Here is a 25,020-nt window from a genome sequence, read left to right as displayed (position 1 = left end):
CAGGGCTAAGCCTGAATTTTTTTTATTTTTTTTAAAGATCTATTTATGCTACTGTTTTTGTTGTTATTGAGAATGTACATGATAGAAACACTGTTTACAAAAAATATATCTTCTTTTCTTTAGAAAGTTTTAGTTCTGTAAATAGCAAATTAAGTTTACAGATCTGCAATTGGCATACCTTGACAACTACAATCTACTAGACTGAAAAAAGTTGGAATGGCAGTGAGGGAATGAATTGAGATGAAACCCAAAATGGTCACATTTGCATGAAGGATAGGTTAGACTATAGTTAATGCTGAAACAAAACATACTGTTTGCTATCTCTTCTGATTCATGATGACAGCACACTACCTTGGTAAGTGGACGTGTACATACTTTCAGTATATAAATAAAATATGAAAATGCTCCATTACTGAATCAAAATATCAGAAATGCTCTATTCACTCAATTCTAGAGAATAAAAAGTTGTAACATCACAGAAACAAAAATATGACATAGCATGCGGTCACAATAGCAAGCACAGGGAAGAAAAATATTGAGAAAATATACTTATATGCATATTATGCAAATATATTTTACATTAACATACAATGTTATAAGAATGTTAAATAATGTGAATGCATGATTAAAAAAGGCTACAGCTAGGTGGTTTCATGTCAAAGTAGCAAATAACCTGAGACATCTTCTATGCTTTCACTGGAATAACAATCTTTAAATCTACAACAGATGTAGAACACATTGACAGCAGTTGAATTCTCAGCTAAATTATACTAAAAATGTGCTGTTCTCTTTCAAAATGACATGGCAGCTGGAACCAGTCCAAGGGAAGGGAAATGTGCTGTACATTTACAGTACTTACAAAAGATTCATTTCACTGTTGATGGACACTTAAAATGCTTGTTTGAAATATTATGAACATGTGCTTGTCTCCAAAGACCTAAAGCAACACTCCTATGATCACCTTGCTTACGACAGAAGAGAAAGCAAGAGATCATTAAAAACAATGACCATTCAGGAGTGGGGAAAAAAAAGTATTATGACATATATAAACCCAAGAAATTTTAGCAAAGAAAAATAAATTTGGCTCAATGAAATCATAGTTGATGGATCTGCAGTAAAAATGATTTACTTTAAACTTACCAGTGTGACTCTACTGCTTTATGATTAGTGTGTATGACAGCATTTACAAACAATGTTACTCAGTACTGACTTTATACATGTTTACAGCTGTTTGAAAATTTCTATGACAATCAAAGTCTTCTAGGGATAATATACAACACTTACTTTCCCAAGGCTTGTTGTTTTGACAACACCTGCCTTTTGATTTAAAAAGTTTCTCTGAAGTGTATTCTATGTTAAAGTGTCCATAACCTCAGAATCAATGAGTACATGTGTGTGTGTATACATATACATTTGCTTTGCAGTATGTGCTTTTAAGTACACACAATTCTTTGCTACATGTATTCACACATACATGAGTATGGTCTATAAGTTCATATATATATATATTTATGCATAAATATATATATAAACTGTGCAGGCAAGTAGTACTTCTCTTGTTATAATTGAAGTCCTTTAAAAAAGTTCAGTCACTCAGTTAACATAGTATAGCCAGTAAATTAGGTTGAAAAGAGAAAATGTGAACGGAAAAACCATTCTTGACCATCTGTCAATGGCATTCACATCTGTTAGATCAGGGATTTTTATTTTCAGTTGTGAAGACCTCCTTCGTAAATGGCCCCTCCTGCTGTGGGAGCCTGGTCTTTCTGACGAGCGTCTTCCAAGGCTTTCGCGATGTGAGCTTTGTTTTCTGTACTGTATTCCTGAGTTGTCAAAGGATATCGTTGAATTTCGGGCTTCTGTAACACTGGTGGTGACCTCGTTGCTTGCCACCTCATTGTGAATTTCAAGCGATGTTAACAGAATGTTTCCATGGGTGTCCACCTAGGGAAAAAAACAGAAATATAAACTGTTTCAAAAGAGTTGACATTTATCAGCAGAATGTGGGTGTATTTAAATCTCCAAACCCATACATATTTTAAGAAAGTGTGTATTCATTTTAAGCATGTGATAATCTTAGGAAAAAAAAAAAAGGGTCATACTCATATGCCTAAAATTAGGCAAGTACTTAAATACTTTTACAAACAGGCATATCATCATACTACCAATCTGCAGTAAAAACTGCATCTGGCAAAAAAAATCATTTCCCTCTCCCTCTAAACCAGCTGCGTTCTAAAGGGTGGCATAGTTCAGTGAAATCTCCACATTGCTGGCAATGGGGCAAAAGGGATGGATTCTGCCTCTGTTATAGCAGAAAATTAAATTAAACTGGACTAGGTTTTTTCTATCTGTGATCTTAAACCAGCTGGGAAAAGTGCCTGTGAAGCTTGCTAAAATCACAAGAACAGGTCTGATCGGCTGAACTCTTTGCATTTCGCAATCATAGGAAAAAACTTGCTTATCTTGCAAGTTTTCTCTTCAACTTTTCCTTGGATGGTCATTTGCACAGTTTTCCAATCACAGCAATGCTTAACTGTAGGGTTTTCCCACCTGGGTAAGTGATCTTAAAGACCAATGAACTTAAACGTGGAAGAAAGCTGCTGAACTGAGAAAATAGGTGTCACTCTTCCCTTCCACCTCCATATCCAACAGGCAGTGAGCACAGTGTTGAGCACAGGTGAGCAATGTGATACCATTTTTAGTAATTAAGAGGAAGGTTGTGATCATTCATAGCCTCTTACAAATTAAGGGGCAGATTCTCCAGACCCCCTGAGCAGCAATAATGGAAGAGTTGCACAGAGTTGGGTTTGGCTCCTTCATTCCAGAAAAACCTTCAGTTCCCATCAGTGGCACTAACAGGAAGTCTCAAATTATGCTGTCTTAGTCAGTATTTGGTAGCTACAGTGGTGAGGCATCACCTCCCCTTGTGCCCCATGCCCTGAATGCTGGAGGAAAGGGGGAGAACACAGCTGATGCCGGGATCAGCTCCAACTTTCTTGCTAGTTTTTGGAAAAGGAAAATGACAGATGAAGGTAAAATACCCTGTGCTGGGTATTTTCAGCCAGTTAATGCATGTGTGACTGTTCAAGTGAACTCACTTCCCTATGTCAGACACAGATAGCGAATCATGCCATACAGTATAATTTCCAGTTTTACATATATAATTTAATCATCCAGAATTCATCCTGCAATTAATACGTATTTCTAATCTGCCACATGATCTAGCTGTGTTAACTGCAGCAGTCAAACATATCATCCTAGCAGCATCTGTTTAAAAGTCGTAGATAAAACACACTGTTGTCATGGCCTTTTGAAGTTTGTACAGTCATCTGATACCACGTCCTTTGCAAGCTTTGTGTGATGCATTAAAAGTATGTGCGGCTGTTGCTGTCCATATGCATTTAGCTCTTTTCCAATCCTGTTAAAATTCTGTAAAATGTATATTTCTTTCATTAAGTATTGAAGCTACAGCTTATCTTTTCTCAGAGAAAACAATTATGATAGTTTATCAGTAATGCTTTGCTAAGCTTCTTGCAAATGGAAAAGGAATATAAAATGCTATGACTGACATACAGGCAAGTAGGGAAAAATGTCCTAAGGTATCCAACAAATCCTGCAGTTGTAGGCAACAGCACATTATGCTGATTAGTGCCTATAAATAAAAATAAACATTGTGAACCAAAATAATGGGGTGGAGAAGCCTCAGCAGTGATTAAGAAGAATTTATATTCCTCATGGCAGAAACCCATTGGGTACAAAAGTACAAGCCTGAGGTTTGTAGAAACGAGTTCATGCTGTTGAGCAGTATCTGTGACCAGGGAATACACACAGCTGTAAAATACAGCCATGAACAGCATCACGGCTTCTGGTGGTCTCTGAAAGGAATAGATTCAGATTTCTCTGGTTGGTTGGTTGGTTGCTGTTGGTTGTACTGCTTTGTTTGGGCTTTTTTTCCACAAAGATTACAAATTATGATCAGGATTTGTAACAGCATTGTGTAAAATATCTCCATAATCTGCATTTTTCAAATGAACCTTAAATCTGTCATCCAGACCCCACAGCATCACATGTCATGTCCTTTCCCATCTCCTCCCACACTTTGAGAAATATCTTTCAGCTTACTAAAAATGTCCCAGCAGAGGCTGTTTTGCTGGGCTCCATCCTGACAGCACTGCCTTCTCTTTGCAGGTTTCTACTCCTTTTCCTTCCACCACCGCAGGTGTCAGCTGCTCTTTCCCTCAGGGCTTCCCGATTCTGCCTGCCACCTACATATATACAAACATTAGCCCATCCATGGTACTTTGTCCTTCTACACTGAGCCTGGATTTTTGTTAAGCGAGGTGTTGGCTGAAAGCTTGTATTCTGGAGGGTGCACTTATATATTCTGGCTTCTCCTGCCCAAGGAATTTTATTCAGTTTATTTCATTACACTTCATGGCCGCCTTCATTTTACCTGTCAACCTTACAAGCCATCCTAATACGGCTTCTGCCTCTGATTGCCAATGATGAGGCCACTTGTCACCGGTTGTGACTGCACTTATAAATCAAACTAGAAAAGTTGTAAAAAATGTTGCAGCATTTGTGTAAATGCTTTGTCTGAAAATGCCATGATGTCCTATGAAGCTGCATGACAGCTTGCATTTCCTAAAAATCACAAGTGAAACATATTTGGAGACACACTTCTGAAATGAATCTCCTTGTTAATAGAGCAACAGACTTGCACGTCAAATACAAGGAATGAGCAGATGGAGAGAAGAAGGGGTCTGCAAAAACTGAATTCAGGCTTCTGGTCCACATACACTCTTGAGATTCATTCCTAAAAATTATACTGATTCCTTCAGTGGTTTTGCATAAACTACCTAAGCCCTCAACCACGTTAGAGCAATATATGCTAATGCTTTGTGACAATCTTAAGGTGATGCTGTGAAGTATGAATACTTAATGTACACAACATGTTAAAAAGTATTTGCACAAAAGCGTGACTTCTCAATGGTCTAAGCAACAATTTAAATTACTTTGACAAATGTACACAAGCTCTCTCAGTGAATGAAGAAGCAAATCAATAACGGTAGGGTATCCTGTGCAAGTCAACTCATGTTTGCTTGAATATACAGGTAAGGCAAAATCCTCCATGAGTGAGCATGAATGTTGCTCAGTGGCTCCAGGGAAAATATTACAGATACAGATTGAGATAAGCAGCTAAACAGATTAGTCATGGATACACATGATGAACAAGGCCAATGTTTTCCTTAAAACTTTTGTTTTGCTCCTTATGAGCCTTAGAATACAATTTTACCACCTGGCTCAAAAATGTCACTGTCTGTGCACTGGAAATTACCCAAAAAATGTTAATGCTAGGCTTTATTCTCAAGCATTGCTTAAAAATTGGAGAGATGACATTGTTAATTCGGATGATTTCCCCTCAAACCTTACCACCCTTATTTAACCTAAACATTTCTCCTTTTTGCCTTCTCTGCCAACCCTGTGCCTCCATGCTTCTTGTACTCTCCTTTCTGCCCACTCTAGTTCCACCTGAAGCCATTCATTCCCATTTTCCCACTGTGGTCTCCACTGATGGTACTCCCATCTTCTCTTCAACACGAGTCAGGGCTGGTTGCTTCCATGTAGTGTTACCCAGTGAGGTCATCAAAGCAGAGAGAAACAGCTGAATACCAGTGCATTAACTCCCTGCTGAAGCATTATGGATCCAAATGTGCAAAACTGATGCTTACATTTCAGAATCAATTTTAATCAAACCCCATCCTTCCCACCTCTGAACAACAGCTTCTGCACTAGGGTGAAGTGACTGAGTCTCACAAACTCTGGAGGCTGAGAAACATGAAATGCCATGAGATGTTTTAGGCACAGAAGAACAGATTAACTTTTGAAGGTTCACCATTTCTGAACTATACGTATTACAGTACAAATAAAAAATCTGAAGACTTTAGCAGCCTAATATCATCACACGAAAATTACCATAACTTACCTAACTGAAGCCAGAAACAGGAGAATTAAGATAAGGTTCACAAAGAACCTCTGATACTTGCCCTTGGAGGAACACCATGTCACCAGCTTAGATTGTATGTTGTGGGTATGAAACTCTAAACTTTTACACGTGAAAAGTCTTGAATCTGCTTCTCAATTCTAAACAAGATACTGACTCATTTAGATGTGAAGTATTATACTTTTAAAGAAATGAAAGACAAGATCTGCTATAGAATACCTTTCCTCAATTAAGATTTCTGGAAAACCTCAGCTTTAATGCCAGTGAGAGAACACTTTACTAGGGTCAGGAAACTATCATAAGGCTTGATTTACTATTAGGTAATGTCTGAATTATTTCAGGTTCATTTAGTTTTCTGATTAATATTCCATAAATTTTAAGGAGTACTTTACAATTAAATCTTTTTCCTCATAAGTCTTTCACTACACTACACAAAAAAGAAAAATAAGAAGCATTTTGCTCAAACCCCATAGGTATGTTTAGGAGTTCATAAATCCCAAATTTTTAAATACCATATAAACACTTTCCATCATATGAAGCAATATAAATGCAAATAGCGGGTTTAAATAACAGCATGAAAAGCTGTCTCTGTAGTTAGTCTTGCATTATTTTACATCAAAATTACTATTCAAGTACATTATCCCACGAAACAGATCGCCCCTTAAAATCATAATAAAATGGAAATTTTTGGTGCAAATTACATTCTAGACTCCAGCTTCCTGATTCTCACCTTACCTGCCCTTGTGCAAATGTCTACGGTTTTGTAAGGGGTAAACTACCTCATAGCAGTTTCCATCTTCTTTACTTACGTATATAAATGGCTTTCCAACTTGTAAAACAGTATGCGATTGAGCCTTACGTGTTATCTGTGCTTAAAACAAAAGTATCTGATCACATTATGCCTTGGATATTTTAAAAATAATTTAAAACTGAAAGCACAACAGGAATTATTGCATTGAGTGTTCTTCCTGTGTCTAAAAGTTGATACTTCAGTACTGTTTTAATATGTTTTTATTAATTAATAAGCAGAAAAAAAAAGATTGAAAGAGAGAATTGTGTTATATCAGCCTAGGAGATAAGCCCAGGGTAGCCAGCAGAACTGGGAAGATGGAAAGATCTTGAAAAACAAGGCAAGTATGAAGAAGAAAAATAATTAGAAACTCCCATATTAATATCGCTGCCCATCAAGTAATAATTAACATTGAGGTATGTGAACAGAGAAAAAATAAATAAATAAATAAACGCATGGTCCTCCCTTGCCCTGTGCTTCACATTGTCTGGATTCTTACAATCTCTAGGCTGTACTATGGATTGCACACACAATCCTTCTTATTGTCTCTGGATTTACACCATTCATACTAGTGCAAAGTGGCTGCAGAACAAAATTAGTACATGCGTGAGTCCACCAGCACATGCTCAACATCCTCATCATAAGTGCTACAGGACGAGAGTTCTTCCCACAAGAACTGTACTCATCACCCTTGACGGATATTTTTCAAAACTTGGCACCTACTCACCATGCTCATGTTTCAGAAATATCCCACTGTTCAAAACAGCACCAAAAAAAGTACCCAGGAAAGATGAAGATGCACAAGAGAATACTGCCAGTTTTGCTATTCTCATATTTCCCAATTTAAACTGAGTGGTAATTCTGCCACAGCAGCCAAGATGCTCATTCTCAGAATAAAATCCCACTTGTGAGAAGGGTTGCTACAATTAACAATTCCTTAAAAGCACTAAGTAGATGTAAGTGGCCTGAGCCTCTATTCTCAGCAATGCCTGGTGGGAAGCTGCCGCCTTGGCCAACAGCGGGGGTTTGAGCCAGGAATCTCCAGCGCTAAAAAAAACCCATGTAGTGACTGCCTGAAGAGAAGGGCCTTTTTATAAAGGGTTATGCATTATTTTTGTTCAAAGGAAGCTGTTCCCACATGTCTGACAGCCACGGGGGGTTGAAGCTTGAATGAGCTTGTGCGACAGTTACCCTCCTGATTCGATACCCTGGGGCTGAACTTTTGGTCCCACCAAACTGTAAACGTAAATTGCCACAGCTTGAACTAAGAAGCAATATTTTTAGCAGGGGACTGTTAGCAAATCATAACCTCTGTGGATTGGCCCAGAAGGAGCAATGTCCAAAACACATGCTCACCAGCTGGTTATGCCAGTAGCCTCTATCACAAGAGTGAACAATAAGTGCGAACAGGATTGCCTTAGAGCTCTCTCATGCTGATTTAGTTGTAAATTAGGCTGTATCTGAGCCTTATTTAAAATAAACAATTCATGCAGCAAAACTGAAGCTTCACAGAGAGCTACAAATGAAGCCTGAATCTGCCAATGGGAACAGGAGAAACAGAATTATTCTGTAATGATGGTGATCATTTTCAAGGGAAAACATTTTTACAGGCCACCTATTCTTTTCTGACAGCTTTACCACAAGCGGAGGATTTTAGGCACTGATACCATATGCAGAAGAAATATTTTATGAAAAATCAAGACTCAGTTCTTCCTTTATCCTACAGCTTGTCCTGATATATGAAGCAAAGTATCAGAGTATGAGAGAGTTTTTAATACAAAACTGGTACGTGTATGAAAATTGGTTATACACCCAAAAAAAAAAAAAGAGGATCATCCTATGTCTCCAGAAACTATGGTTTCCTGGGATAGGCTGGAAAAGTTCAGGGGGAATACCATTTACAGTGCATTATCTGAAACTAAATGTGATGCAAAAGTAGTCAAAAGAAGAGACAGCTAAATGTGACATTTTCTTTGTAGTCAGCTGCTGATCCACAAATGAGTCATTTGTAAAGCCTTGCTCAGGTTTCATCTTATCACCAGTCTGAATCTTCTGAAACTGTTCCCAGAAATTCAGTTTAGTCAGATGTGCCTCAGTCGTCATGCCGTCTTCAGCAGTGCTACATGGGAGAATACAGGGGAGAATTTTTCTCTCCCCACTGCTTTTCTTTGTCACCTCTGCAATGTGAGGACACTGCATGTGCAGTTTCCATGCTGTGAGGACTCTTTCCCTTATGCCTGGAGCTAATGGGCTCATTGGCTTTATCACGTGGGCAGAGCTGGATAGAAAGCCATAACGGCAGCAGTGAAGCCAATGAGCAGCTCAGCAGCAGCAGGTGGTGGAGCATTCCTCAACACAGCGAGCCTCAGTGGCAGTGGATCAGGAATAACTCAGAGCGAAGTGCCTAAAAGCTTGGCACTGGAGACACATGTTCATAGCAGCAGCAGCAACATGGAGATGATTGTACCAGTTTTGGCTTTTCAAACCCATAACCTCTGATGCAGGACAATGTAAATGCATGTGGTAGGAAGCAGAGTTACTGAGCATCAACTGTCTGTTTGCAATTATCAAATAAAACACAAACATACCCACATCTGTAAATTTTGTGGCTTAGAACATCTTTGTTACTAAAATTCTTCTGCTCTACAACCAAATAAGACTAAGAAAGCATAAAAAGCTTTTGCTGCTATAAAAGCAGTATTTATAACCAAGCCTGCTAGCTTGTATTCCAGACTTCAGTTCTCTCTGACATGTAAAAAGTGAACTACAATATCAGTATCCATGCTGGTTCTACTGGTTTCCATGAGCTGAAGTCCTCCTATGTGAAAATAATGTGGCATTTTCCCCTCATCCTTCTCTTGTTCCCTTTGCTTGAGAGACAGACACTGCCTCAGCAGCACTCCCAGTCTCTTACACTGCAAGAGCAATGCTTGAACTCAGGGCCTGTATACAAGGCAGTATGTTGTGCTGCCTCTGCTCTGCTGATGCTGCCTCCCAATACAAACAAGTGATTTCCACAGCACTGCAGCTCCTCTTGACTCAGGTTGGACTTGATACAGCACAGTTCACAGTTCTATCACAATGCCCACAAGTTACAGCAGCTGATGTGGACAACAAATGGTCTAATGTTTGTTTATTTATTTGGTTTAATCTGGGTTTTTTTTGCTAGTGCCCTGAGCTAGCACCCTAAATCAGTGACAGGGAGATCACTCACATATTTAATATACAAAACCATTCAATTACTAAAGCAAAACAGCAACACAAATCAACCCAAAATGGTACTCTTAGAGGCAGACTAAAAATAATGCCTTCTTCAAGTTTTATATTTGAACCCTTTTCAATCTTCTTTCTAGCACAGCACATTTTGATAGTCATCAAATAGTGCTGATGATAGCTGCAAAGGAGGCTGCCTGGTTTTAGCCATTCTTCCTTTCTTTGAAAATGCTGCTCAGCCTCAAATCATGTGAGATTTGAAATATTTCCCGGGATTAGAAGTCTTCCTGTTCTGAATGGATATACACTCCATGGAAGCCCGAAGCCTCACTGAAATCACAAAAACTATAATCACAAAAACTATAACAAAAGCTGTCTTCATGGCTCTAAGCATTCCTTGCTATGCAGTGTGCCCTCCAGTTTATGAGCCTCTCCCAGGACATTCAGCCCCTGAGTCCAAACTCTAAAACAAGAAGCAAGCAACTCCCAACAAGCCATTATTTCCATCAGACCCAATGATCTTCAAGGGCACCAAAGGAGAGGTTGGAAGTTAATGCTTCTTTACCATCTTGAAGAGGTCAGAGCAAACCTTGCAGAGCTTTCAAGTACTGTCTTCCAGGGCAAGTATATTAAAAACTCTGGCATGATCACCTCTCCTGCTGTATTTAAGGGTGCCTGTACAGAATAGTGGACATAGAATCACATAATCATAGAACGGTTTGGGGTGGAAAGGACCTTAACATCATCTAGTTCCAGCACCCCTGCCATCTGCAGAGATGCCTCATCCCAGACCATGTCGCTCAAGGCTTTGTCCAACTTGTCCTTGAACACTGCCAGGGATGGAGTATTTATCATTTTCTTTGGGCAACCTCTTCCAGTGCCTTACCATGGGAACCATTTTCCAGCATCAGGGCTGTGGTATCTGGAAGCCCTGAAAAACTTTGTCCAATGTAGATCTGCTAGGTGGATTTTCCCTGATCTGTTCATCCTGAAGGCAATGGGACCTCTTACGTATTCTGATGAATTCCCTCTGCTTTGCACTAGACAGGGTTTCTAAAATGAGAAATTCAGATTTAACATCCTACATCCACTGAATCTACATTTCCTGTCTATGGTTTTTTCAAAGGGAGATTTCCGATCAGCTGTACCTAATGTTCCCGCCTTTTCCTGTTGTATGCTGGCACTGCTTCTCTGAAAGCCCTGAATCCAGTAACTGCAATGCAGCTGTGTTGACTTCACCAGCTGAGGGCTGGAGACAAAATGTTTTCTACACAGAATGGGATCATACCTCTTTATTTATCCTGTGTCATCTAAACAGCACATACTCACAGTCAGTATGAATATATACATTGCCACAAAGCATACAGAGCTCCCTTTCACAGCTGGGACTCCAAGGCAAACAAGTAACAAACTCTTCTTTCAGCTCTGGTGTGCTGAATCTCTTTCCTAATTTCTTTCATGCATGGTTGATATTAAACCAGCAGAAAAGTCAGAACAGTCCATGATATTTGCTTAGGATAGTCCAGAAAGAAAAGATTGTAAGGGCTGTAATTCAGAAGTGAACAAAAGAAGGTTGATATATGGTATGATCAAATCTGGGATATAAAAATGGCATGATCTATGTATGAAACCCTCAATTTTTTATGTTAAGATACTTATACTTCTTTTGACAATATAGACCAATTGATCTTAAGATGGAAAAACAATCAGGCACAGGGTGCTGTTGGGCCCATTAACAAGACTTGTACTGAATTATGTAAATCATTTAAATGGATAAGATTCACCAGATGGTTTCCATTGGGAGAACTGAACCTTAGTGCATACATCTGCATTACATTCTTTTAGCTAAAATCTTCTCAATTTCTTTCAATTCTCTTAATTCTCTTGATACTCCTTTTTTTTTTCCCCTCTGCTTTTTTTATTATTATGACTATTTATTTTTCAGGGAAAGGGAATTCATTCCTCTTGTTAGCTTAGGCCTAAGCAGTGCTGCCAACTGTGATGAGAATTTGGTTTCATAATACAGTGGACAAAAATGAGTTTATTGATTAAAAATTATTTCACAGATATGAATGTTAATATTTTGGTGCAGTTCTGCACTACATTTACTATAGCAGACAGAAACATTAGGGTCAAAACATACAGCTTGAAATTACTTTTATGATACTGGTATTTCATAAACAGGTAGCAGTTCTGTCACTGCGAACTCTTCTAATTTATAGGTCATATTAAAAACAATCTTACTCAATAGAACTGAATGAAGAAGCCTCCCTGGAAGCATTTTAGCCAAAAAAAAAAAGAAATCCCCATGTTCTATTCAAACTCACATTGTTTGCTAATATCATATAATGTTAAATACCTTGAATGGCTCTTCCAAAGGGAGAAAAAAGGGCATTCATTGGATGAAGTAATACTCTAGGCAATGGAATAGGTTTGAATGTAATCAGCACAGACCATGCTAATATTTGCTTCAGAAGTAAATCCAAAAGTTTCTCTAGGAATCATAATTTTCTGCTGGTCTTAAACAGCAGCAGATGACAATGTCACACACAGTGGTTCAGTTATGCTGGCCAATTAATTAGCATGGCAGAACTAATCCTTTATCTGTTCTCTCCCATTCTAAATATGTCTGCTGTAATTGAAGTGAGAAAAAGTATGCTCAGATCCTGGGTTGCCTTATGTACATACTTAAACAAAATCACAGTTAAATTATATTGGATTTAGAAAAATAAATGCCTTTGTGGATCTGAGCCTTTATTTTCAAGCTAGCTGTACTCCCATTGTTTTCTTCTTCTTACAATTACTTGTCATACTCCTTCGATTTATGTATGCTTAAATATATTCTTCTGTGTAGGTTCTTGAATATAAAAATGCCCAAGTTTGTCCACAAAAAGATGATGTAGTTGGTGATGTTTCTAAGCAAGCTTCTTTTGTTTCAAACAGATACTTTTGTAATAAAAGAATAGAAAGCATATATATAGATTAAAGAATCTTACCCGGTTGCCTTCAAACTTTGAGCGATCGTTGTTTGCCTTTGCTGTTTTTTCTGCAAGTTTCTTCTGCCTTTGTGGGCCTTTTCCAAAGAAAATGTAGTTGACAAAGGCGTATTCAAGTAAGGCCAAGAAGACAAATACAAAGCAGCCCATGAGATACATGTCGATGGCTTTAACATATGGAATTTTAGGCAAAGTCTCTCGCAGATGAGTGTTGATTGTTGTCATAGTCAGCACAGTTGTAATTCCTACACAAAGAAAAAGAGCATGTATCTTACAACTCCAAGCACACCACATTTCAATTTTATTTTCCCTTTTGGCAAATCTGCCTTGTCAGTGTGAAGAAGCTTAAAAATTTCTCAAAGATATCTCACTGGTGACATCACTGCAAATCAAAGTAAAATCAAAGCTTGATGCATTATTATTTTGTTACAGTATTTTCTTCACATGATTGGGGGAACAGCTACCAAGGGGTCTGGCACCACTGCCATGAGTTAATGTAGGTTCATGGAAGCCAGTGTAGCTGTACTGATGATCCATTCCCCAGAGATCAGACCAAACTGATATGCAACAGAATGAATGTTCATATAGATGGTGAAAGACTCTCCTCATGCAGTTTTAAATCTCAACAGTTAAACAGCTGGTTGAAGTTAGTCCTGTAGCAAATGTTGAGAGACAGGCATCCTTCTTGAGCAGTTCATCCCATCTATTTTAGACACCTATTTCAAAGAAAGGTCAATATAGAAGAGGGACTTGGAGATGACTAGTTTAGAGCAGTACTCTAATTTTTACATAGAAAGAAGTGAGATGAGCAGTGAGAGGCAGACAGGTATGTGGATTTGTGCAATGAAAAAAGTAAGGGGGGAGAGCAGCATTTTTATGGTGATTGACTGGACACTAATAAAGTACCTAGAAAAATCTATAAGGTGTGTCAAACCTTCATTTATTTACCTAAGGATGGACATAGCACCTGAAAATATATTACAGAGCACTGTTTTGAAAAGCTGGTAAGAAAAGCAGATTTACTGTCAGTCTGCTTGAATTCACAATAAACTACAGGGTCTGTATCTCTGCTGGAAATTTTATGGGACCTACAAATCACAAGTGGCTGAAAACAATGATTCATAGAATAAGTCTACATCGCAAGGCAAGACATTCTAATAGGTCCCCTCCATTACTGGTTTCTCTGATTTCATAATTATACCATCAGTTTGTAAGCAGTCACTAAAATGCAGGCAGTACAAAAATAAAGGACAAAAGAAAATTGCTTCCATATTATAAAGCACAGCTTCTTTTACTTGAAGAAACAGAAACAAAGACAATATAACTCAAAATCAAGCTGTTAGTGTAAACAGTGCCACTCCAGGGAACTGCAGTAGTAGCCTATAAGGTTCTATAACAGATATTTTGTATATTTAGTAGGTCAGTGTCATGCGGTTTTTCAGTGCTTTTCCTCTAAACTGTGAAACAAGTGTGTGTTGATGTCAGATGTTTGGTGATCCAGAAGATTAAGCACACTGAATAGAAAGGTGGCTATCACTAACCAAAATAAATACATCCCATGGGAGACCCTGGCATCCTGCACACAAATGCCCTTCTGACAATCAATAATCTATTTTAAAGCACAGTTGGAGAAGCAGCTGACACTCACCTGTTATATAAAAACAGGATAATCTTGTGAGTACAGCCGTTCCCAAGAGTGAGAACTGTCAAGATTATTTTTCCCCTCACTCAAAGGACGGAACTTTGGAATTTCTAGGACTAACTAGCAAAACCTCAGTACTGAGCAGAACTGATGGGTTTGACTATTTCTTTTGAGAACAGCCCTGTATCAGCCTCTGTCTGCAGTGTCCGTAGTACAGTCTCTGCAATGAGCTGGTGTTTGCTCCATGCCAGGAATTCTCCATTGAGGCAAGTACTGGGTTCAGTACGAGCTGGAGCACAGGTGGCATGTACAGCCAAGGGAAAGGGACTGGAGCAAAATGTAGAAGTGAATCAACTAGAATTAAGATGTTGTAGAGAACACAGGTTTCTTGTATGGGTTGAGTAAAAGTTTGTCTCCACATCCCTAAGAATTGCACAAAGAATCCTTCCTCTAACAAATACTCAGGCCAGCAGGCCTTACCCTCCTCTGTACTGAACTTTTCAGTCAGATACATAACTCTAAAGGTGCTATATTGCCTTTAAACTTTGTTACTATCTCAGGTCAGCTTCTGACTCTTAAGAGGGGCTACACAAAGGAACACAGGATTAGACCCATGACACTGAACATTTATTATACAGGCATCACAGACATTATCACCAAGGCACTAATTGTTTTCTCAGAAGCATCTATGAGATGTATTTTTGTCCTGTCAAAACGACTATCAATTTGAAATAGAACATGTGGGCTCCTGAGCTTGCCTGGAATGTTCTCTCTGACTTTTATTCTAATATTTGTGTTATCACAGTACAGTACTTGATGAACTTGTGTTACAGAGAAATAGGCCACATGAGACAGTCCTGTTAAATAACAAAAAACATGTGAATCCATCATAGAAGGGTATGGAATATCACTAGATTTGGTAACTTTGTCTAACCATCTATTCTCTTCAGTCCTGGCTGGTATGTAAAATCTAGATGCTGACTGATACATTTGAAGTGCTCCCTTCACTCAATCATGTCTCCAGGGTGGATCTTTGAAATGCAGTAGCTCATTTCTGAATACGTCACAGCTGTTTGGACTTTATGTTCCACCTCCCATTCAGCTACTACTTATCTGCAACCTGCTAAACATGCACTAGCTGCTGAGTGGCAATGCCAGATTGTGTCATACCTGTATGCACCAGCTAATCTACAGTATCTGTACAATTACTGTACAGAAACTGAAGTTAATCTACAGTATCTCCAGTTACCCAAGTTTAGATGTTAGTAAGTCAATATTGCACAAAGGTATAGCTGTGGCTGACCAGCCTTCTTTAGTATGTGGAACCTTGGGAGATACAGAGTACAGAGGTAGGGAAATCATATGGACATGGGTTGCAGTCCCAGTTTGCTGTAGTACATATCATAAAAATAAGAGAACTAGGGAATATGTTCGTGTTTTAAGAAGAGAAGAGATTATCGCAGGAAGTTATACAGCATAGGCTTAGAGACAAATTTGGGGTAGGAAGGTATGTGCTATTGGGAAGCACAGAGTTGAAGTTGGGATTCGGGATGAGATGATAGGCAGTAGTAGTCATAAGGATTTATGGATCCATTTCATTTTCCTTGTCCATAGCTATCCCTGACTATGATTCTGTAATAGATGAAGTATTTCATGTGAAATATTTTCATAGAATCATAGAATGTTTTGGGTTGGAAGGAATCTTAAAGATCATTTACTTCCAACCCACCTGCCATGGGCAGTACACTTTCCATTAGACCAGGCTGCTCAAAGCCCCATCCAACACCCCAAAATCTTTTTCCTCAGGGCTGCTCTCAATCCATTTCCTACCCAGAGTGTATCTGTGCTTGGGATTGCCCCGACCCAGGTGCAGGACCTTGTAGTTGGCCTTATTGAACTTCATGAGGCTCGCACAGGCCCACCTCTTGAGCCTGTCAAAGTCCTCCTGGATGGCATTTGTTCCCTCCACAGTGTCTACTGCACCATTCTGAAGCTACCTTCTGTTATCTAAAGGATATTTTGATCTCAATAGGTCTTGGACAAGGATCATCAACATGTGCCAAATCTAATCCTTTCTGCTACGTGGTAAGCAACACTTTAAACTGCAATGAAAATGCACTTAGCATGCTGTGCATTTTGAGGGTTAAGCAGGATGTAATGGTCTGTAGCTGATGTGCCCCTGTGCTCTGAACTAGTACATGGTTCTTGAGACCTGTTCCCGCCACTGTCAGTTAAAGACTCAGAATCTCAGGAGGAGCCTTGGAGCTATACTTATCTTCCCACACTAAAATGGATTAAAAGCCCACACTCAAGAACTTGGAGTATGATTCTGGAGCTGGTCTCCTTGCTGAAGCTACTGACAACATTAACTTTGATAAGAACAAGGCTAAGACCTGTGTGAGCAGCTCATGTTAAGAGATTTAGTGGTAGCTACATTCTTGTATGAAGGGGAAACCTTATCATTTTTGAGGCAATACTGGGTGATACGATTTTGAGGGAAATTATTTTGGATTATCAAAATACTGACATCACATTGCAGTCTTTTAACGACCTCCAACGGCTACATTCAGTCTGAAATTTTAATGTCCTATTCATTCTTAGCACATACCAAGGGCAACTCTTGCTGCTGATGCATCATAATTGATCCAGAATGACACCCATGATAAAATGGTAATCAGTATGGAGGGCATGTAGGTTTGAAGAATAAAGTATCCAATATTTCTCTTCAACCTGAAGCTCAGTGAGAGTCTTGGATAGGCACCTGAGGAAAGGGAGGGAAAAACAGTGTTATTTATACTGAAGAGAAGACACTTGCAGATATTTGTCTTCAGTTTCCGTAGAAACTAAAGCACACACATTTCATGGGGTAATATGACATCTGCAGAACAGTAGGGAAAATGCCTTCACTAGATTACTGGTTGGTATTATAGGAAACTGTGCAGTGAATATGGTGACATACAAACAATTTGTATTTGGGAAGAAAAGAAAGGAAAATGGTAAATTATTCTAGATTATTGAACAGATGGGTGAGCACCAGTTAGTTTTTAAAACCAGATGCTTAGGTCTCCAAGTAAAATGATTATTCAAATATTCAGTTTTATGTATAGTATTTATATTGAGGTTAATAATGTGCATATTTATTTATTTACAGGGAAGAGCTGTTCATGAGATGGTACTTCTTAATTACATTTGAACTATGAAAAACATTCTACCTGTGGTGTCAAAAATAAATTGCAATGAATCCCAGTAAGGAAATGCCTCTAAGAGACAGACCAGATCCTCTAACTCAATTAGAACAGGATAGAATATTTCTTCAAAAAATACTTTAAGCAAAAAAGGATTATTTTATATGTGTGTGTACATGCATACAGTATATATACAGATTCATGAATTGTTGCAACTGGAACAAATAAATAATTAAAAAAATGAAGAACTTCAATTTTAGTGTTTAAAAATCTATTTAACTTCAAATTGATGTGTTTCAAAATCGGTGTTAATCTTACTGAATATATTTTATATATTTAGAAATCTCCAACAGTTTAAAAAAATTGTGCCTTTTTCACCAAATGCAAAGAGGATTAAATCTGAGTACAGCTGTACAGGAAAAATGTAGTCATTCTCACAACATTAGCTCTATGATTTCAGTGTTTGCTTTACTAGTCTTAGATATGATACTTTTAATAGCTCATCTAAAAGCTCTAGTTAAATCAACATCCTAAAAAACATTTCTGCACATATCGAGGACACATGTAGATATTAGACCACATCCCACGTGTTCTAATGCAAATACATGCAAAATATGAGAGATTACATGTAGAAACAAATTAAAATAACTTAAATTATGTTTATATGTTTGCATATAAGCATTAGAAATTACATTCACCCTTATACAAAAGAATGACGGATTTCCTGAGACAGAAAGTGAAAGAAGGAATAGAAAAGTGTAGATTTTTCTTCATCACACTCTTGATAGTTTGGTATACTTTGAGTCATATGACTTCTACACCATTTCCAGGAATCAAAAGCATCCAGGCAGTATCAAGCTGCATTCAACTATCCTTAACTGTTTTATCAAAAAATCTCAGAAGAACTACCCCTGGAAAAAGAAATATCTGGTAGCTATATTTGTTTGCTGTGATTATTTCAATCAGTAGTATTTTTTTTTTTCCAGGATGAAATGCCTTCCAGTTTCACTAAAAGATGAATCTTGGTGTAATCATAATAATTTATTTTATCATGAAAATCAGACCAAGGTTTTCTGCTGTCTAAAGCAGTCAGTATAATTTTTAGCAAAGAAACATTTAAATTTTAGTTTGCTTAACATCTTTGTTTTCCAACAAACAATGCTTCATTTCAAAAGACAAATTCTCTCTTTTAAGCTATGCCTTCTTTTTTGTTAGGAAAGCTTAACTTTTCCGTGGAGCTTCCTATGAAATGGCTTCTGAGCCCTTGTGTCTGCAGACTATGTAAAGAAAACAGAAACACAGCCTGCCATCATGAAACACATTAAAAACATAGCAGACCTGATTACCTTTCTACAGTAAAAGTAGTGTGTAGTATAAATTCAGGAGTATAAATTTTTATAAAGTTCTATTGAGGAACATTATTTCATATAATACAGCACCCCCTCAAAGAATTCTCTACAGAGCAGTTCCTTTCCAAAAGTCCTGTCCAGGTCTGGGTGTCTGTGGACTATCACTGATAGAGGTGATGACTGGAAAATCTCCCATAAAATACTGATTCTTTGATAAATACCCTGAAAGATTCACTCAATAAGGTTCAGTGGAACTGAATCACTGAATCAAAGCCTCTTCTTGGGCCACTCCAGTGCTGAGGACCCTGGACACATTGGGGAACCTCAGAGAAAGAAGAGGGAACTTGGTGCTATTGAAAAAGCAGGGAAAATTGTGTGGATGGAGGAGATGATAATGTGCCAACAGTGGAGAGACATAGGGTGTCACGTATGTCAGTCATGTTCAGTACTGAAATCCTTAACTGAGAAATACTATGACAGAGCAAACCTTAGATATTTATCTTGAATGCTTCACCTGTGAGCATCGCCCATTATCTCTATCTAATGAGACAGGATAGTTACTGGAATTAGTGGAACCTGGACTTAAAGGTGGACTCTCCAGTCAGTGTCTCAAAGCCAAGGATGTCGACATAAAGTTGCTTCAAGCACCATGTTCTTTGTCCTGAAGCAAGAAGACAGAACCCTAAGAACCATACATGGGGCCAGGGCTGTCAGTGCTGTCTGACTGCTCTAGAGCAGGACCTGGACTGAAACAGAGAGATTCAGTTGTGAATCTGAAGGTGCACTATTTCTTTTGAGATCCCCTACAACATCTCAGACACCATCATGTCGCTGGTGGATATGATGTAGCTCCTGCACCTTTTTGATTAGCAGCTAGAGACTAAGAAGGCTGCTCTATCCCATCTCAAGCAGCAGCTGATTAAGCGGCTCACTTGAACTGCATATACATGAGTGAGGTATCTAAGCTCCCATTACATTTCCAGGAAATTTTCAGTTAATCTAGTCAATCTAGTAAATGAAACCTAGAGAATTATCCATCTCCTCCTAAAATAGATTCCTATGGGTAGACTGAATTTGTCTCCAGACTTCACCAACTCTATTGACTAGATTCTCATCAACTAAGACACCTAGTTCATATGCAGACGCTGAAATTATATTCACCTTAAACCAGAACAAGATGAATACCAGCCCTGCAAGTCTCAGTGTAGATTTTGAGGGTCTGTGGCTCCTGGGCAATCTAACAAAAAGTTTTTCTGGCATTACAGCTACTTAGTTGAGACATTGTTCAGTTTTATAAAGGTGAACAGAATGTCATCCTGTTTCATGGTGATTTTCCAAGCTCAGATTTTGTTGGGAGGTCTGCATCTCTGGAATTTCAGAATAATTCAGTCTTCATATAGTTCAGGTTGAAACTGAAACATGAACTGGTAGCCTTGTATTTTCATACTGTGCAGCCAGATTTCTCCTTTAGGTAGCTCTCAATGAGACTACAGAAGTTTTTATTACTTTCACCTGTATGGGTTTTATGTCTTTACAGATGATCTATTGGCCCTACCTCCAGCCTGCTATCTCTGCTGTAGTATCTCACCTTCAGCAAACAGACCACAGGAATCTGTGGAAAACAAAGAATTAAAAGGAGGAACATTCCTTTTTTTGCCTTGTTTCCCATTTGCAGGGCTAAAGCTCAGTGAAAAGGATGGGTCCTCACCTGCATGGAACAATCTGCATGTAAGCCCAGATCTTTTCTGATCTAAGAAGAAATCATCTTGCGTAATATATTCAATAAAAATGGATTTCTTGGCGAGCTCAACAATTACACTGTTACTTGCCTGATTATGCTTGGATAATGATTTGTCAATTAAGGCTCAGTACATTTAGAGATTAATTACCAGGAAATTCTAGTTGTTAATTTTCCATCAAATTTTTTTTGCATAAAGAACAGCGTTGCTGTTCAAGGACCAGATTTGTTACCCTTTCTCCCATCTCATGTAACATATTTATGTCCATGGGCTAATTCAGATAGTACAGGAACAATAGAATTTAGCCTGAAGTATTTAAATCTAACAACAGCATTGAGAATGCAGGCATGAAAAAGAAAATAATCAATAACTGAGCTGAAAATATTCCTCTTTCATATATTTGGGCATTTGGTAAAAAGTAATTGCTTGTTTCTGTTTCAATTTCATCAAAAGCTGGCAAGCTGAAGTATCTAGCTCCAAGGCTAAATTAGTCTCTTGCTGTTTTATTCAAGTAAGAACCAAGATAACAGAGTTGGTCAGTTACAGAATTCTTACTTTAATCTGTTCTTTTGGGAAGGTTCTTCCACTAATTGGAAATGTACTTTACAGATTGATCTTTCAGAATACAGCAAATAATTAATTTTCAAGTCTTTTAGGACTATCCTCCTCTTAACAACAGGTTGCTAGTCTGGCCCTGACTGCTACGCATCTTGAAGCTTTTAGGTGGTGTTTTACACATCCCTATTCCTATTCAGTTTCTTTGCATTTCTGGATAACAAACATTTCGGCGGTGGATTCAGCTCACAGGTCTAAGCTCTAAATTTCAGGGGTTTCCATGCAGATATTTACATACGGATGGCACATAAGCTCTTGGTGTCTAGAGATCAGGAGAGCTAGACTTATAGGAAGATGATTCTAAGGGTGCGATTTAATTGCCTATACAGGCAATTAAATTAGAAGTGTCTAATGCCATTTGAGATGCATTAGGCTAGTGAAGAGTAGAACTTAATACCAGTTAAGTAGTTAATACTGAAGCACTGGATTGTCAATAAACACAAGAAACTGCCATGAAACCTGATGAATTCCATCTGCAGGCCCTGAGGGAGCTGGTGGATGAATTTGCTAAGCCACTGTCCATCATATTCAAAAAACCATGGCAGTCAGGCAAAGTTCCCAATGACTGGAAAATGGGAAACATAACCCCTGTGTTTAAGAAGGGAAGAATGGAAGACCTGTTGAACTATGGACCAGGCAGTCTCACCTCTGTGCCTGGCAAAATCTCGGAGCAGATTCTCCTGGAAACCATGCTAAAGCACATAAAACACAACAAGGTGCTTGGTGACAGCCAGCATGGCTTCACAAAGGTCAGATCATGACTGACCAATTTGGTGTCCTTCTATGATGGGGCTACAGAAGTGATGAATAAGAGCAAAGCAGTTGACATCGTCTACCTGGACTTGTGCAAAGTATTTGACACTGTCCTACATGACATCCTTGTCTGTAAACTGGAGAGACATCAGTCTGATGGATGGACCACTCATCAATTTGATGGATGGAAGGTGATAAAAAGCCTGAGACACATTCAAAGAAATCCTGGGCATGTCCAAGGGCAATAGCCTGCATAATGTGCAGAGGTTTGGCATCCAGTATTTTGGAAAGGACAAGGCATTCTTTCCATAGGAAAACTGAGGGAAGTGCACCACGAATCTAACTTCCTCAGTATTTCTAGGATTTTTGTCAACAAGAAAGAGCTTACCAGTAACACGCCAAGGGCAATTAGTATCCAGCTGAAGGCACTTGACATCTTGCTGATTCTCCCAGCTGGAACAACCAGTTTTGATGTTGCGGACATCAATTTGATGGATAGACCATAAAAGAATTGGCTAGATGGCCACATGCAGAGAGTTGCAGTCAATGGCTCAATGTCCAACTGGAGAGCAGTAATGAGTGGTGTCCCTCACGGGTTGGTGTTGGGATCATTCCTATTCAACATCTTTGTTGGTGACATGGACAGTAGGATTGAGTGCACCCTCAGCAAGTTTGACGATGACCCTAAATTATGTGGTTCATCTGATATGCTGGAGGGAAGGGATGCTATTCAGAGGTACCTTGACATGCTTGTGAGGCGCGCCAACGCCAACCTCAGGAAGTTTAACCATGCCAAGTGCAAGCTCCTACACCTGGGTCAGGGCAATCTCCAGCACCACTACAGATTTGGCATAGAAGAGATTCAGAGCAGCCCTATGGAGAAGGACTTGGAGGTGTTGATTGATGAGAAACTGAACATGAGCTGGCAGTGTTTGCTTGAAGCCTAGAAAGCCAACTGTATCCCTGGCTGCTGGGGAGAGACTCTTCATTAGGGACTGTAGCAATAGGACAAAGGGTAACAGGTTCAAACTTTAACAGGACAAGTTCAGATTGGGTATAAGGAAGAACTTCTTTACTGTGAGGGTGGTGAGAAACTGGAAGAGGTCGCCCAAAGAAGTGGTAAATGCTCCATCCCCGGCAGTGTTCAAGTCAGGTTGGACAGAGACTTGGGCAACATGGTCTAGTGTGAGGCATTTCTGACCGTGACAGGGGGATTGGAAGAAGATCTTAAGGCTCTTTCCAACACTAACCATTCTATGATTAGACACCAGCCTAATTGCTAAGCAGGATGTTCTATAGCATATCAAGAGGCAACAGATACCTATGTTTAGACAACTGAATAGTTTCCTAAGAGCTATTCAATTGACAGAATAGAGGTATTTGAGAGCTGAACTGTTCTTTAGGCTCCATTGACAGCACTGATTTGATATTATTCGACTATGGGCTTAATTTAGTTATTGACACACAGGCATCCATTGCCATTTTAGATGTCTTATGGCAGCCTGTATTGACTTCAGCTGTGTTGAAAGGACAGTCAAGCCAGATTTTTCTTCTTCATAGAAATTTAACTTCTACTTTCTCTTCTTTCCATCATGAATAAAGAGAACAGCCTAAAGCCCGTGCCTTTGCACATACATTCTAGACATTTGAAGAATTTAATTACCACCAAGTATTCTCTTTTTGTAAACTTACATGACCATACCTGTTTCTCCAGTAAGACCAGGTACTCCATTTTCTAGACTTCAATTCTTTCTTACTGATTTTCCCTAGACCCTCTTCTATTGCTCCACAACTGTTTTGAAGAGCGGTACCCATGATCACAAATATTCAGCTCAGGCCTTAGCAGTGCAAGTAAGACTCCTTATAGGATGAATTTTGTTTTGCTTGTTCCCCAGAAGATGTTTTTGGCTCATGTTCAGTCTGCGATCAAAGCAGCCCCTAGATTTCTACACACAGATGCCTGGTCTAACCTGGTATTCCCTGTCCTGAATATGGATAGGAATAAGTAGTTGTATGTATTTCACACTTGTCCATACTGATTTTTATATTTTCTTTACAGACCTATTTTGACCCAATTTGGCAAGATAATTTTTAACTCCAATGCTATGTTTCAACATGCATGCATTTCCTCCAGTATTCTTGCAGCCCTGCACAGCTTTCTGCCATTATCTATGGGGTTTTCCCCATGCTTACTGTTGCTTCTCTGTAGTAACTATGGGAACAGATTTTCCCATTTGCATAAGTTACACAAGATTATACAGCACTGATCCTCATAGAGGATAGGAGAAATAACTACTCCAAAGGCTGTTTATGGCATGACTCTGAAGTCTTCTTTCAGTTTTATACAGTCAAAGCACACTAGTACTGAACTCTCTGAAATGTTCACTGAAATGTTGAGCTCAAAGAACTAATATCTTCCCTTGAGAATTCAATAACCTCATAGCCAAATAAAAAAGAAAGCATGCCTGACTTATTTTCTACAGAAATGAAGAAACTGGCCCTAATTACTAGGACCATAATAAAGTAGGGTCTTGAGATGAAATCTGAAGAGATTGTGCTGACTTTATCAACCAGATTCACTAGCATGCTTCAGATTTAAAATCAAATATGTGATTTTTAGAAAAAAAAAAAAAAGAAAAGGAATGATGTTTCCCCTTCATGGAAATACTCGGCACAAAACTTCATAATTAATCAAGCATTTTCACAATGTCCTGAACCAAAATAATAGTAAATT

At 38.7% G+C, this 25,020-nt stretch overlaps 1 protein-coding gene across 3 annotated transcripts in view; it reads right to left on the bottom strand.

Annotated features, from left to right (window-relative positions):
* Positions 1-1,593: 1,593 nt before the first annotated feature.
* GABRB3 (gamma-aminobutyric acid type A receptor subunit beta3) overlaps positions 1,594-25,020 on the bottom strand; it is a 203,686-nt gene continuing 180,259 nt past the window's right edge. For 2 of the 3 annotated variants that reach the window (XM_065677622.1, XM_065677624.1), the window contains 3 exons: positions 17,254-17,406; positions 13,004-13,248; positions 1,594-1,944 (listed from right to left, as the gene is read on the bottom strand). In XM_065677622.1, coding sequence (XP_065533694.1) covers positions 1,594-1,944; positions 13,004-13,248; positions 17,254-17,406 — 749 coding nt within the window. Of the gene's footprint in view, positions 1,945-8,323; positions 8,330-13,003; positions 13,249-17,253; positions 17,407-25,020 lie in introns of all 3 variants that reach the window. The other variant, XM_065677625.1, reaches the window with a different exon arrangement.

This window comes from Lathamus discolor, chromosome 4 (genome assembly GCF_037157495.1).
Source record: "Lathamus discolor isolate bLatDis1 chromosome 4, bLatDis1.hap1, whole genome shotgun sequence".
In the NCBI taxonomy this organism is placed as follows: Eukaryota; Metazoa; Chordata; class Aves; order Psittaciformes; family Psittacidae; genus Lathamus; species Lathamus discolor.
Note: the sequence above shows the minus strand (reverse complement) of the source record. Positions and strands in the feature narration are given on the sequence as shown.